At 36.7% G+C, this 17255-nt stretch overlaps 1 gene segment (V, D, J or C); it reads left to right on the top strand.

Annotated features, from left to right (window-relative positions):
- The window catches only part of LOC136717329 (T-cell receptor beta-1 chain C region-like), a 46617-nt gene extending 34726 nt beyond the window's left edge, over positions 1-11891 (top strand). Inside the window, 4 exon segments of the C gene segment in view lie at positions 6901-7227; positions 7560-7577; positions 9644-9750; positions 11052-11891. Of these exon segments, the coding sequence occupies positions 6901-7227; positions 7560-7577; positions 9644-9750; positions 11052-11078 (479 nt within the window).
- The last annotated feature ends 5364 nt before the right edge of the window (positions 11892-17255 follow it).

The raw sequence follows: 17255 nt of genomic DNA, 5'->3' as shown, positions 1-17255 counted from the left end.
CAGGGAACCAAACTGACAGTTTTAGGTAAGAACAAATGTATCCCTTCATTGTATTTCCAGTTCATGTTTTTTATTACAGTGCAAATACTCTGGTCTTTAAAGAATAATGTAGTTTCTAATTAATGTCATCAGATGTTACCCAAAATGTATGAAGACTACTGGAATGATGGAGAAACCATCGATTTGAAAAATGCTCCCTGGCACCTTAGCAGGAAAACTGTGTAAAATACAAAATTATAATGAGAAAATAAGGAAATAAGTTCAATAAGAGCATGTGCCAGTGACTTTATATATACATTTTTAGTAATTATTTAGTTTGTCAAGAACTTCAAGAAATGTATTTTTAAAAGTAACTAAACCAGAAAGAACATAATGTAGTTGAAGACTGGAACTGTTACAAGGCAGAAGCTTTGATCATACCGCATGTTTAACTCATGATAGCTCACTTAAGAAAGAAAAAAAAAAACAGGTTCTTGGCTAATAGCCCAGATTCCCAGTGATGTTTTTTGACAACGTTCTTATTAAGCTGGTAAATAGTGTGAATGCTGCTCAACCACCTTCTTTTGGAAAAGGAACCAAACTCACTGTACTGGGTAAGAAGCCAAGGAAATATGTTGCAATTTTGAAATTGATCAATATCCTAAGTGTTGCAGTCTTTTTCATCATATAGTAAATCATTATGACCTGGGCAATATTTATTTAATCTGGTAGAAAATAAATGCTGTAAAGAGTTAAATAGATTAAAGTTATACAGTTGTAATAGCTCAAGAGACCTCAAATACTAGACCTAGCAGTTCCAGGGCACATCTTGCTATATCTGGATTCTGAGTTATTTTGCAGAATTCAAGCAATATTCGTAATCGCTGCAATAGAATGGATAGAAAAGTGTGGCAATTGGCAGCTCCTGTAGCAGCTAAAGCCCTGTTCAGAGTTTCCTGGCAGTCAGCCCAGGGCCCCTTTTTGTATTTTCTGGAAAAATGCAGTTTTTCTGCAGCTGCAAAACAATGTGAATACTCAACCTGCTTACTTTGGAAAAGGAACCAAACTCACAGTTCTAGGTAAGAAAATGATCAAAATCTTTCTTTTGCTTCTTGGTGAAGCCTATTAACAAGTGCAGAGATCCCACCGTTTTCAGCTGGTTAGTTCTAATTACCAGAATTACAAGATTAATGTAATATTCTTCTCCAGGTTATACTAAATTACAAAAAATCATATCTAGTTCACTTTAAATTAAAAGCATCTTTCAAGAGCACCAGCTTTAAAATTAACAGATGAGTACACCATTTGGAAAATAAAGGATAGTCCAAAATACCCTTTCATATTTTATTTGGTGGGCAAATATTGGTAAATATATATATATATATATATATATATATATATATATATATATATAAAGATTGTAATTCTTTAGATGATGTGTCCCAATTTAATTCTAAATAGACATTTGATAGATAATATATTAACATTCAACTAATTGCTAAATATCAATAGAATGTTAAAGTTATACCAAAAAGAGTATGAAAAAAATATACAGGTTTCAAAATCGCTCAGATATCTAAAGTGGAGATATCAAATCCATAAGCCAAGTTACAATAAACAACTGGGACAACATAGATATCTCCACTTGACAACATTTTTGATATAGATAGATATTACATTAATATTCTATTGAACTTTAATTATCAAGTAATTGAATGTTAATATCTATTTCATAATAAATTGGGCCACGCAATCTAAAGCCTTACCGAATGATCACAAGGATCTGTTCACATCCATGTTCAAATTCACATGTATTTCAATAAAAACAATTTGTAATGTATTTATGGTGGGTTACACCATATGACTTAAAACAACTACAGAGTGATATACCAACATTCCATAGCTGTATGTGTGTTTTCTTTGTTACAGAAATCTGTCCTGTGTTTGATAGGTTGTAGTAGAAATGGACTATACAAACCCTATATAAGAGAAACATCAATGCATCTACATCAATGAAAAATCTATAGACAATATGGTCTAAGTCAATAAGGGTATGAATATTTTTTAATATTGCTAAATGTGTTATTGATATGGGAAGGATTGTCCTGCACTGATGGATGAATCTAATCTAAACTGAAGCTATCAGATAAAACTTGATATCTTGGCTGTTGACTTACTGTACAGCTTTGCACCTGCAGCTAGTGATTTTTCTACAACTCAGACATGTTGTGTAATAACAGAGAACAGTACTTCGGGGATGGCACCAAACTAACCATCTTAGGTAAGAATCTGCTTTTCCCAGAAGTGAAATCTCAGGGTTGAGGAGCACTTCCCTGTAATATCTGGTGTTTACTTAAATTCATGGATGCTCTTATCCAGACTTACAATGTGGTTTTCAAACGGGGACAAACAACAGGTTGAGTGTGATTTTGTGATTGTTAATGTGAAAAAGGGATTTCCAAAATACACTCATTTAATAAACTCCTCTTAAAGGGTTCATATACAATATAGAGTAATTACATTTCCTGAAATGAAAGCTGTCAAAATCAAGTCTTACATTGTACATTGAACAGTTCAACAGTTGTTGTTGTTGTTGTTGTTGTAAAGTTGTTAGTGAACCTAAATAGTATGTTTAATTTGTTTGTGTGTGCTTGTATTCATTGCAGTATTAAGCTTTTCTTCATATGGAAACAAAACTCACTGCAAGGGTTTAATCTGGGTGTGTAATCATTATACTTTTATAGAGAATCTGCAGCAGTTTTATATGCAATGGCAGTATAAAATCGTTCTTGGAGTAAGTTCAGGTACAAGCAGTAACAAATGTTCTGCCTTTCATCCTTGGTTACCATTGTACCAGCAGTTTGACATATTTCTAATGCTGAATCTCTGCATAGAGCTTTCTGGCAGCCAGCCCAGTCTTTTTTGTATTTCCTTGAGAAATGCAGTTTTTCTGCAGCTTTAAAACAATGTGAATAATCAACCTGCTCACTTCGGAAAAGGAACCAAACTCACAGTTATAGGTAAGAAAGCATTTTCTCTATGGTGGAACCAAATCAATGTATTTGTATTATTCTGTTCCAATGATCACTAACTCACTAACTTAGTGGGTGTGCTAGACAGACAACACTTTGTAAGAAACATAGGCTATAGTACTTTTGTACAAATTCCCTCTAAGATTCCCAAAGAAAGTCCTAACCTATAACTCCTCCAGGATTCTGTTGCTTAGTGCTGTGTAGTTAAAATTATGAATAGGTAACACAGATCAGTAAAGGAAGGAATAATGTGTTCATCACTATTAAATTCTTTAACTGAAAATGGAAGTTGGGACAGTTAAAATGTAAAGTAAGTTTACTGCATTGCTGGAAGCATAGAACATTTGATGTTCTTCATTTAGTTTTGTGTTAAAATAAAAACTGTTTTCTTACAGTTAGTTATCTCCTACAAAGGCTCAGAGAATGCCAGTGAAAATTACATTGACATCTCAAACCCTGCAGTAAGTCATTGTAAAATATGCATTAAAAGTCAAACTAAAAATGTAAACAGCACATAACTGAATAGCTTGTGCTGCTTTGAAAAAACTAGTTTTAAATGATGTATTCAGTACATTTGCAAAACTGTGCATATATAATATATTATAAGTACAGTTAGTTGCATGTGGCCAAAGGAAGAATGCCTGCACTTAATTGCACTTTTTTGGCAAATAAAATGAGGCAATTGGTTCTGAAAAAAATATTGAGCTCAATTTGTAAAAAGTGAAAAATAAAAGCTAGATTGCAAAGATGTCTTCAAACACTACATTTTAAATGTATTTATATATATATATATATATATATATATATATATATTTATTTACTGAATGATTGGTCTGATATTTATAGACCTGAGAGAGAAAAGTTATTAATGATTTTCTGTCTAACATTAGTTAAAAATTCAAACAGTGACATTAACCAAATTATTAAGATATATTCTAGTGTGTTTTGTTTATTGTAACATCGTTTAAAAGAGACATATTCATGTGAATAGATCTGAAAAAGTTTCAAACAAAAATCTTCTAAAGTTCTAAATAAACAAAAAACTTTTGACCTAATCTCACTGATGGAATAATTTATCAGCCTTTGAATTGTATCACCTGGCATTAATAGCAACTGAAGGAAAGATTAAAATATCTCGAGCCTGTCTTGAGATTAATATCTGTTTAAGTTTGGAAAAAATAAAAAATCACACAAGCAATGTGTCCCATTTAGTGGGTTTTTATACACTGACTGGAAGCTGTGTTCCAATGATGTACAGTATTTCGGTGCAGGTACCAAATTAACATTTTTGGGTAAGTAAAATAATAAATATATTAATAAACTTCTAAGACAGCCAGGAGGGAAATAATGCTTTATAGTATGCAAGGGCTCAGATAAAAAAATGTATTACCTAAAGAATACTGATATTTCATGAATTGTGAAAGTGCAAGGATGACACTGAAAAAATAACAATTTTATTATTAATGGAGACTCAACAAATATGTATTGACTTCTGAAAATATTTTTTCTCTTCAGTTAATAAAGGTAATTGTATCCTATAAACAGTAATTTAAAATATACTCTAAAGGATTTCAGGCCAGTTGAGAATATATGTATTTTTTCTAACTTAAAATAAGTTGTCTTTAACTAATCAATGTTAATGCTTATATCATTAAATCTTTTAGAAAATAAGGAACAATTAATTAAAAGGTAATTGAATTACAGCAAAAATATAAAAATCAACAGCTTGATGTATTGTTTAGCATAGCATTTTAATTTCATTTGACAGTCTAACTCCTTTATTTATTTATAGTGATTAAGTGTTATTTATTTATCATAGTCAACACCATAATTTGTACAATATTCTTAAAAAAAACATAATAAGCATTTCTGCATTTAGTACAGACATATGAGTACCTATCTCAAATCAAAAAATATATATATTAATCAAAATTGAGCACATTTAGTATTATTAATAATAATAATAATAATAATAATAATAATAATAATAATTAATAAATATTAAAATCATAATTATAATTTCCACTTCATAGAAACCAATTAACAACCTCATAAACTAAACTGAAACACATTTTGGAAATGTAGTGGCCAGTTGCATGAAACATACTTGAGCATTAAATATAGCAGCTTTTCCATTAACAATTGTATTGACATGTTTCCCCATACCATAAGGTACTCCAGAATATATTATTATTATTATTATTATTATTATTATTATTATTATTATAATAATAATAATAATAATAATAATAATAATAATAATAATGATGATATAATACAAATAATTGTATAAACATTGTAACTAACTAACATTATTGTCCAGTAGTTTTAAATCAATAGTATATGATAAAACTCCAAAGTGTGCTTTACCTGTTGATATATGTAAACATTAATTGAACCAAAAAGCGTATAGTAATTATTTAACAAAACCTTAACCTGTGTATAACAATACAAATGTGTACTTTCACTGTAAGATTTAGTTTTTCTTAAATGTGTGATGCAGACATATGCAATAATACATAATACTTTATGCAAAGAAACTTCCAATCTTTAACTAAGCTGTCTCTCGCAAATTCTTATCGTAGTTCTTGAAGGCAGTTTGATTCACAGTTGGAATGTTGACTGAAGCACAGTTGTGGACAAATTAGCTGAAGCTGGGGAAGGGTAAACGAAAAGTTATTTAACCAACGTTCCTGTTTTCTCTACATAAACTTGCTTAGGTGAATGTGACATAATTACACACTGTCCGTCATATAATTGAAATACAATAAGTGTGTCAGACTGAAAAACGTGATGCTTTTCTTGAGACTTAAAACACAATATGATCCTGGTTTACAAAATATTTAACAAAGCAGAACTGGATACATCATTGTGATATGCAAAGCCATTAAATCAGGTGTCTCAAACACAATTCTTGGAGAGCTGCAGTGTCCTCTGGTCTTTTTATTTATTTAAATTAAGCTCTAAATTACTTATGGATGGTAATTAGATACTTCAAAGACTTAAGATCTTTTGCAGTTGGTGACTTAAACAATGATGTATATTCTTCTAAAATAATTTGCTGCCTTGGGAAACAATTCAAATATCAGGCAGTTACACATGCTATGTACATTGGAGAGATTTATGGCTGGATTAAATCAAAACTTTGACCCACCCGCTAATAGAAAACTACAGAACTGTACTCAGTTGTGGCTTAATTTTTAGTAAGATGACACTTTCTTCTAATCATAAATGTAACCGCTGTGATGTACAGGTTTGTAGTTTGAGATTAGCGAGTAGTTCCAAGTTTTGATTTAATCTGTCCCTTAATCTAGTGGTTCTATAGGGAAACATAAATAAGCACTTTGTGGCTGGGGATCATACATTACATTTTGATTAATTAAGTTAGTTGTTGATTTAATTACATTAGTTGTCAGTTAAGCAACTTGCTTAATTGGTCTTAGAAGGTGTGACGGGTATTAATATTTCTTCAAAACATAATCTGAATGAAATGTTACCTAGTAATTGAGAATTTACCAAATTTACATTTCCTAAGGAGTTGGTGATTTAAACAGGCCTATAAACCATGACCTGTGTCAACATATACAACTAAGGCTTTTTGTTGTAGAGCTCACACAGATTAAAATTGTATAATTGTATGTGATTGCTACCATGGGCAAAGGTTTCGTTTCAGGATTGGGGTGTGTGTGAATGTGCTGATGGTTTGTGGAGCAGGGGGGTGGGGGCTTGGTGCTGATTGTCTGTGGAGTGAGAGGGGGGGTGGTTGTTAATGCTTTGTTGAAGTGCCCAAAAACAGCGTCTGCGTGGTCCAAATATATTTGTATGCCACCGTATTTTAAAAATGCGTATTTCTGTTTTTTTCTACTGATCTTATCTCCCTCTCCCTCAGAAAAGGAAGTTACGGAGCCCACTGTCCATGTCCTTGATCCCTCTGTAGAAGAAATCAAAGAGAAAAAGAGAGCCACCTTGGTGTGTGTAGCCACTAATTTCTATCCAGACCATGTTAGTGTCAGCTGGACGATTGATGGACGAGAGGCAAAACGGTTTAAGACAGACGATTTTGCAACCAAGGATAATGATAGCATGTACAGTATCACCAGCAGGCTGAGAGTCTCCACCAAACAGTGGTTCAACCCACAGACAAAATTCACTTGTTTAGTATATTTCTTCAATGGGACCGCTAATGTCACCAAAACAGCATTCACTATTGGAAAAGGTAGGAAATTTAGCCTGGGATTCAGATACCATTTATCTCTCAATAACAGCAATAGTCTTCTTTTCCTCTATTGTAAGTCTCAGTCCATGGTTCACATGGGATTGTTGCAATGACTTTGTCTAATGGGCCAAATAGGCTCCCACCCTTGTGCTGCAGATCTACAACGTCTACTAGTTTTCCTTTCAACATAGATACTCAAAAGTGTAAATAAACCAATTATTTGCTAAATGAATCAAGGGAAACATGTTTTATTCAGAATTTTAATTTAATTTGCTGTAAAATATATTGTAATGAAAATGTGTTTTTTAATTGTTTGTTTGTTTTGTTTTTAGCTTGTGGAGTTACCAAAGGTAAGAATTTTCCTTTTTGTTTCAAAGTATTTTAGTATTCTCTTTGATGTTCAGTGCAATGATCTAAGCCCCTTAATCAATCATCAATGTAAACTATGTCATAGTCACCGTCAAGTACAGTAGGAGTTACAACATGTGTTTTTTATGTTAGGTGTTGAATATGAATCTGATTTGATTATCTGTGCAAAATACAACATCATAGAATTCTTATACATTCCAGTTCAGGGGTTCCAAAATGCATTATATAAATATGTTATTTTGGGTACCATATTTTAGTTTTTTTTTTTTTTATAAGAATCAAAACATAAAAACAGCATGTATGACTATAATGCTTTGCAGTAGATAAGGTGACACATTTCTATTCATATTTAGAAAACATTGAATAAAGTTTTCTTATTTATACAGTGGGGGAAAAAAGTATTTGATCCCCTGCTGATTTTGTACGTTTGCCCACTGACAAAGAAATGATCAGTCTATAATTTTAATGGTAGGTGTATTTTAACAGTGAGAGACAGACTAACAACAAAAAAATCCAGAAAAATGCATTTCTAAAAAGTTATACATTGATTTGCATGTTAATGAGGGAAATAAGTATTTGACCCCTTGGTGGCAAAACCCTTGTTGGCAATCACAGAGGTCAGACGTTTCTTGTAGTTGGCCACCAGGTTTGCACACATCTCAGGAGGGATTTTGTCCCTCTCCTCTTTGAAGATCCTCTCCAAGTCATTAAGGTTTCGAGGCTGACGTTTGGCAACTCGAACCTTCAGCTCCCTCCACAGATTTTCTATGGGATTAAGGTCTGGAGACTGGCTAGACCACTCCAGGACCTTAATGTGCTTCTTCTTGAGCCACTCCTTTGTTGCCTTGGCTGTGTGTTTTGGGTCATTGTCATGCTGGAATACCATCCACGACCCATTTTCAATGCCCTGGCTGAGGGAAGGAGGTTCTCACCCAAGATTTGACGGTACATGGCCACGTCCATCGTCCCTTTGATGCGGTGCAGTTGTCCTGTCCCCTTAGCAGAAAAACACCCCCAAAGCATAATGTTTCCACCTCCATGTTTGACGGTGGGGATGGTGTTCTTGGGGTCATTCCTCCTCCTCCAAACACGGCGAGTTGAGTTGATGCCAAAGAGCTCGATTTTGGTCTCATCTGACCACAACACTTTCACCTAGTTCTCCTCTGAATCATTCAGATGTTGGCAAACTTCAGACGGGCCTGTACATGTGCTTTCTTGAGCAGGGGCCCCTTGCGGGCGCTGCAGGATTTCAGTCCTTCATGGCGTAGTGTGTTACCAATTGTTTTCTTGGTGCCTATGATCCCAGCTGCCTTGAGATCATTAACAAGATCCTCCCGTGTAGTTCTGGGCTGATTCCTCACCATTCTCATGATCATTGAAACTCCACGAGGTGAGATCATGCATGGAGCCCCAGACCGAGGGAGACTGACAGTTATTTTGTGTTTCTTCCATTTGCGAATAATCACACCAACTGTTGTCACCTTCTCACCAAGCTGCTTGGCAATGGTCTTGTAGCCCATTCCAGCATTGTGTAGGTCTACAATCTTGTCCCTGACATCCTTGGACAGCTCTTTGGTCTTGGCCATGGTGGACAGTTTGGAATCTGATTGTTTGATTCCTTCTGTGGACAGGTGTCTTTTATACAGGTAACGAGCTGAGATTAGGAGCACTCCCTTTAAGAGAGTGCTCCTAATCTCAGCTTGTTACCTGTATAAAAGACACCTGGGAGCCAGAAATCTTGCTGATTGATAGGGGATCAAATACTTATTTCCCTCATTAACATGCAAATCAATGTATAACTTTTTTGAAATGCATTTTTCTGGATTTTTTTGTTGTTATTCTGTCTCTCACTGTTAAAATACACCTACCATAAAAATTATAGACTGATCATTTCTTTGTCAGTGGGCAAACGTACAAAATCAGCAGGGGATCAAATACTTTTTTCCCTCACTGTATATGTATTTTGCTGTACTTTTAGAGTGTTTTGTCTAAGCCTCCATTTCAAAACACGATACTCTAATATGTCTTTGTTTACATTTTTTTGTAGATGTATATCGCAATGCCACCCAGGGTGCCAAGCTGACATATGTAATGTTCCTTTTTAAAAGTAGCCTGTATGGGCTGTTTGCAGCTATTCTAGTGTTGAAACTAAAGGTAAGACGCCCACCTAAAATGTACAGTCACAGTTACAGTATTCTGCTTACGTGAAAACATGCCCTGACAACAAAACACAGTCTAAGCTACAGATGTTTAGCCTCTGGCCTACAATATGATTGAATAGCATACATTTAGCCTTTCATATCGTTATAAACTTCTATGCAGTGTTAACATCGTCATGCATAGAAAACTGATTGATATCTATATAAATGCATGTTTAAAAATGTATTCAAACCTGGTCAATCTTAAACATATGTTGGAAATTCATTATTTTTCAGTTACACCAATGCAATGAAGAGTGCATTGCAAAATTAAACAGATCTGGGGAAAGATATCCTGGTAGTGAAAGTTAGAGCAATGTTGCAGATGATTAGCAGGACTATGGGCAGGATTAAATCAAAAATGTTCACAAAGTGCGAGTTGCAGGAGGGGATCTCGCAGCTCAGCTCCTCGCTGAATTAAATCTAAAATGTGCGGAGCTGCAAACTGGGAGGAGCCAGATTTTCTGGCGTGGCTTCTGGGGTGGGCGGGCAGCTCGAGAGAAACCACGAGCCAATCACAGTGTCTGCAATTTGAGTGACAGTGGGGGGCGGGAGAGCAGGATGGGCTGCAAGAAGAGCAGAGAAATCAAAACTGTGACCCGCCCGCTAATAGCAAACTACACAACTGTGCATCATGGGATTTACTTTAAAAATTAGAAGAGAGTAGCATCTAACTAAACATGAAAGCGCGACTGAGTTCAGTGGTGTAGTGTTGTAGTAGCGGCTGTGTGAAAGCTGTGTTTTATTCTCTTGCATTGTGCCAGAACAAAGCTGCGAGAAGGTCGTTTTGCGGCGCAAATGGGGTTAGATTTAATACCACGATAGTTTAGCAGCGCGATTTCCATTCACAGACATGCCGCTAATGCTTCTACAAGTGACTTGCAGCACGAACATTTTTTATTTAATCCTGCCCCATATTAGGCTGAGCAGTAAGAATGTAGAACTAAAACTGAAACAATGCTCGTGATCTGATCTTCCATAGTGGGAAACATGAAACAGTGCTGAATGGATGATAATAGTTTCAGGTCCAAAGCATAGAGATGGACTGCAGGTCTATTAGTGCAATGGTTTTCTGAAAGAGGGTCAGAGATGGTAACATGGCATATACTAACATGCTTTGCCTAATCCCACCCTTATTATTTCTAATAACTAACTTACTATGAACTTAATTGATTAGCCAATTTAACACTAATATTAATTTTCTTAGAATAAAATAAACAATTGTTTTTAATTGTTATTGTTGTTGTTATTCAACAGGGCTATTCTGCAAAGCGATATGACTGAAGAATATTAAACTGAATCAATGATAAAGAAAAACAATATGACTGGTGGAGAATTTCCTTTGCTTGACACTGCAGCTTTTCTTTTTTTTTTACTTGGGAAAACTGTACGATTGTTTTGCCCCAGAACATAAATAATTCCTCTTTTTTCTCAGGGTGATTGTAAACCTTTCAAAGTGTAAAATCAAACAAGATACACTGTGGGTCAGTGGTTACCAACCAATGGTTTGGCAAAGCTTCAATCTGGTCTAAAGACTGGGAACATGTGTTGATCAATTAAGCATGCCACTTAAACAACTCTGGACCTTATGGGCAGTGGGGTATTCAGGCGTAGGTCCACATGATCTTTTTATGACTGAACTTAACAAAACACCTGCTTAATTGATTATAATTAAATGTTTCCTAGTATTTATCAATTGATGATCTAATGGTTTCCTAATCTCTGCTATAAAGTTATTTTATTTTTTTAATCTTAATTCAAATGTTGCTATTCCTTTTTTCCGATTTCAATTTTGCACTGAAGCAAAAAGCTTTGAAAGTTGTCCAGTTAATGATGTACTATGGGATGACTAAATCTAATTTAACCTTTTATTTTTTAAAATTCAGCAATTCTTGTTATTCTGTTAGATGCATTACATGTGTACAATCCTTCCCTCAATTAATGCTTAAAAGTTGAGAATAATCATAACCTTTCTATTTTTACAATGTGGCATTGTGAAAATAAGTCTACCATTACTTATTCGTTGGTGAAGACTTGGTGTTGTGTTGTGTTGTGTGGTCTGTTCTTGACTGTTGAATAAAAAACTTTTTCTCAGCATATGAGTCTCTTGTACAATATTTTGACATTATACAGTAGATGTACAAAATGTAGCTCAATATTACAAATTCCCCACATAACTTGAAACTAAACTTGTAATTCTAAAAAGGTAACTCTACTCATATCAAACATACAAACAATAGGTTGCGTATGCAACCCCGGTTATCTGAAAAAGGAAGCACTGCCCAAGGGGGAGGGGTTTCTGCGCACTTCCACAGGAACCCAATCAAAACGTCACTCTATCAAAGCTGCCATTGGCCCCTGGTTCGTCATCTTTTGCCGGGAGCCAGGACTCCCACACGACCTTGCAACCCTTGGGCAGTGCTTCCGTTTTCAGATAACCGGGGATGCATATGCAACCTATCGTTATCTTTCAAGTCAGAATCACTGCCCAAGGGGGAGGGGTTACTGTTTAACAAAACCGTTGCAAGGGAGGAGGCAGCGAGCTGATAAGGGAGCCTGCCCCGAGGTGCACCGCTAAGGGACCTCGGCAACACATCTCCAGACAGTAACCTCAGGGGCCACATAGGGCCACACCTGAGCCGTCCAGGAGTGAGGACCGTAGTCACGCTCTACCGTGACAAAGCGGGGCTACAGAGGTTAACTCTTACGCCCTCCGCGTACAAGAGCAAGGCCGGCTGCTCTACTAGTGTCTTGACCACACTGCACCAAGCTACCTTCAGTCACTCGTCTCTCCATACATCCCCTCCAGACCACTGCGCTCCTTCAGTACCAGAAGGCTAACTCTGCCTCCTCTCCACTCTCCTTCCTCCAGAGTCCGCTCCTTCTCATCCCTGGCCCCTGGTGGAACGACCTGCCCACCGAAGTCAAAACAGCAGAGTCCTTGACCTCATTCCGGCGTTTACTCAAGACGCATCTCTTCCGACAGCACTTGTAATATTAGTCCTCTATCCCTGCTAGATAGCACTTCAGCTTATTATGCTCCTCGCGTTCTTGAATATTTTCCTCCTTGCTCCCTTTCCCGTAGCCCTAGTCTGTAACCCTACATCTTGACAGCACTTAGCTTTCACCGTCCAGGATGTAGGAAGTCTCTTACTGTACTTGTGTAAATTGTAATTGGAATTTGTAAAATGTATTATTTTGAATAGCTATGTTTTAGCTAAGTTGAATTTGTAATGATTGATGCCTTGTACTTCTCTGTATTCTTCTCTCTCTTTGCACTTATGTTGTAAGTCACCCTGGATAAGGGCGTCTGCCAAGAAATAAAAAAAAAATAAAAATAATAAAAAAAAATAATAATAATAATAATAATAATAATACTGTAGCTAGGAGCGAGGCCATAATCTACTTGCACGATGTCTGGTGCGGGCAATCAAGCACTTGTGTGGCCTCCGTGCAATATCATGGCAGTGGACCCCTGATCCAATAGGAGCGGGGCCACAGACCCAATGAGAAAAATACAATATAATACATAGCTGGCTAGTCAACAGAGTAGCCGAGCTGAACAATATACAATACATACATATCGCGTGACAGCAAGACCTTCATGCTGTCAACGCGCAGCACAAGAGCATCCAACTCAACTAAACAGTACAGAGTGGAAGAGCTCCATTGTGCTGACAATTTAGATTTCGTACAAAACGAACTATATACACCACGGGGCGCAGGAACGAACTCATGCACCGCCCATGGAACACAGGAGCAGTTGATGCCTGCCGGTTAGACCGCCTAACGCAGGGCAACATTAGCTCTACTGTGTTAACAAAAGAACTATATACACAGCGAGGCAGCGAAACTCAAGCACCGTCAGCTGGGAACAGCCGCAGTGAACTCCATTCTACAATTTAGAATAGAGCCACAGTCCTGCTGTTTAACACATAATGCATATATACACATATATACATCACGCGGTGCAGGAGCTAGCTCATGCACCACACGTGGAACACAGGAGCAGTTGACACCTGTCGAATAGCACAGCTAACGCTGGACAACTACAGCTCTACCGTGCAAATAAATGAACTATGTACACAGCGGGGCACTGGAGAACTCAAGTGCCCTCCGCTGAAGGACAACAGCAGCAGTCCCCTGCTCTATGGCGTAATACAGCCAGAGCGGGCCGCAGACCTGCTGACCAATACACAGAGCGGGGTACAGGCCAGTGTCCTTAGTGCATTCCAAATAGCACCTGAGGGCCCGTACAGGGCAGAGCAGGTGAAGCCAACTCTCTTGCTCTGAAGCGAAGGGAGGAGGATGAAAAGCCATCAACTCAATAGGCCTGTTGACATGAAATGGAGACAGCACTTTTGGGAGGAACGCAGGGTTAGGCCGTAGCGTGACCCTGGAGCCATCTCCCGCAAAACGGACACACGATGGGTATACGGAAAGGGCGTGTAACTCGTTCACGCGAGGCCCAGAGCTGGAGGAGGCCCAGATTGGGGTGCCAAAGCATGCCCTGCACCTGGGACAACAAGTCCGCTCTCACTGGGAGCTGCCAAGGCTCTCCGTGGAGGAGGGCGATCAGGTCCGTGAACCAGAATCTGCGAGGCCACACGTTTTTGTGTTTAAAAAATAAATTAAAAAAATCAGAGTATAAGAAAATGTTTCTTGGAAAGGTGCTATCCACACTTGCATCTTCAAAGTTCTTGTTGATTAAACTTTAGAAACATTATGTTCTAAGCAAGGCTCTTCCTGGCAATGTAGAGCAGGGTTGGATTAGGACCTTGAAGCGGTACTGGATTAAAATTGCAATAGTGGCACAAACGGGGGGGACGACGAGCAGGGGGGTACAGAAGAGGGGATGGGGGTGGGGTAGTGGGGTTATGGTGCTGATGAATTGTCAGGGACTGCAGATCAGACTGATGGCATGCTGTGTGTGAGGGGGCCATCCGAAGCAATGTGCTGATCCAACAGGGTTACGTTTCTAACAGAGTTCAACATTCATCAAGGCTCATGAAATGGGAGTTGACAAGTCACTCAATTGATAAAAGCATGTAGGTTGAACTTTGTAGTTCAGACAATACTATATGACCCCAAAAGGCTGTTCACAATTTGTTGAGCTTTGTCAGTGTCGACTGGACTTCAATTTACCACACAGCAGATACCCCTGTGGCTTACCAGTCCTCAAGAGTTATCAATGAGAGTCTGCTGTTCTGCGGACTTGCAGTGTGAAAAGATGCAAATGGCCCATTTCAGTGGACGTATGTACAGTGTCTATATCGCTCTCATGTTAGTATGAGGGTCAAAGAGGTGACTATTATTGATTTACATTTGACGCTTCCAGTAAGGAAGGGTTATAAAAGAAAAATCGATTTTTAATTTTTTTTATTATTAATGATAAGGAAAATAAAACCTAAAAGTTTTTAATCCAGCAGTGTTTTAATACAGATCTCACAAGTCAGGTTCTGGGTGTAAGCGAGTATGAAAACCCGTTTGTGGAAAATGTATTGTACAGGAAATAAAATGAGAGAAACACAAAGGATGTGGTTTCTCATTGTTTCCATTCTGTGTTATCAGTGTATGGAAAATAAACTATTGTCTGAGAAATAGTCTTGTGGGCTGTATACTGAGAGAGCTGTTGAAATACATTCACGATGATAATGAGAAAAGTATACTGTTTCAGATAAGTAACACCCTCATGCTAAACTGAGTTAATTCCAAATAATTTAAAAACTGCAATTATTTTGAAAGTAATATTCTTCCACTTAAAGTTTTCATTTCGACCACAATGATAAATATGTTCTCTCCAATTACTGTGACAATAATGGCATGAAGATTATTTATTAAAAAAAGTAGTAAATAAAATGTTATATTGCAAATAACGCTCTCTGATAGTTGATAAAAAAAGGATTATAAAAGTCTAATTAGAAGGGCTAGTTTAAAAATATATCATGTTTATTTTACTGCACCCAGTATTGTCTCATTGGGGCCAGGTTACTGTAAAGTAATAATTTCATCTTCATAATTGTAGTAACTTGTTTGTGTACCCAAAATACCCACAATAAAACAAATATGCCAGTTAGCTTTCAAATTCCCCTGACTCCCACTGATCCTGCAAAAAAATAAAAAATAAACCAGTTTGTTTTGTTTCTTTGCAAGAACAGCTCTTTGCATATTTGACAAAAGGCAGTGAAAAGACTAGCCTGATGAACAGATCACAGAGAAGGAAGTTTATTGCTCCTGTCTATGTTGTGGGCTGTGGATTGGTCAACCAGAGCTACCAACCTAGGAGCATTAGAGCCTTTGTTTCAAAGAGCTTTGCGTGCTGTACCTCTCAAACATGTCAGCAAGTTTTGTGCTTTTATAAGTGGGACCCACATTCAGTTAAATAAATTAGATACATAAAGTTTTCAAGTGTGCTTTAAAATACATCTAGCTACTAGAGGTAAAATACTGGCAGTAATGACAATAAGGTTAACCTACAATGGGTAATTCTTTACTTTTGACATTCGTACCACTTGCATTTTTTTTGTTCTATTCTTTTTTTTGTGGTCTGATGAAAAAGCTGTTTTTGTTTTCAGGTTTTCAGTTCTGGTCTGTGCAAACACTGGAGTGTTTCCTGCAGAAAGGAAATGCGCTCTCACATCCTGTGACTGCACAATGCACTATTACACACCAAGGACACCTGCTAGGTCAGGGGAACCGTTACTGAAGCACCAGGTGTGAGGGAAACTATCAGGGGCCCTGAAACTTCAATCAAAGTAGTATATCTGTTCTGTTTTCTGTTTGTTTGTTTTGTTTTATTTTTTGTGATCTAGGTGACGTAAAACAGAGATACTGCAAAGGGAGACACAGACACACAGACCCATATAAATATACACATATGTATACACATCCTCACAGACAGTAATACATCTTTTAAATTTCATTTTATTTTAAATACAGCTTGCTTTTTTAACAGTACCCAAGAAAATAAAAACAGTACTACAACATAAGACGTAGTAATCCAGAAGCTCTTGTCCCACGCATTTAGTAAAATAATTTGTTCTGGAGTTATTATCTATGTGTGTATAAAATGAAATGAAAGTAACTACATAATAATAATAATTATATGTAAAAAGTAACTTACATTAAGAACAATAAAAACAAAAGTAAACACTGCTGTAAACATACATTGAGTTATTATATGGTTATTATAAAAGCACATATTTAAAACTAGCTGAAGCTGACATTGTTGGATGTACATTGATTTTGGCTGTGCTGCTACTTATAAACAGCATACTTTGTACTAAATAGCTCAATGGTATATCAAGGGCAAAGATTATTTTAAGCAGCAAATATTTGCATTTTTCAATTAGGTTATAAATACAGTAATAACTTCTAACTGGATTGAGGTTGTTAGTTAGTTGTTAGTCAGTATTACGGCTGATCAGCAGCAGATGCAAAATCTTGACAACTCAGGTTATT

The sequence above is a fragment of the Amia ocellicauda genome, chromosome 21 (genome assembly GCF_036373705.1).
Source record: "Amia ocellicauda isolate fAmiCal2 chromosome 21, fAmiCal2.hap1, whole genome shotgun sequence".
Lineage (NCBI taxonomy): Eukaryota > Metazoa > Chordata > Actinopteri > Amiiformes > Amiidae > Amia > Amia ocellicauda.
Note: the sequence above shows the minus strand (reverse complement) of the source record. Positions and strands in the feature narration are given on the sequence as shown.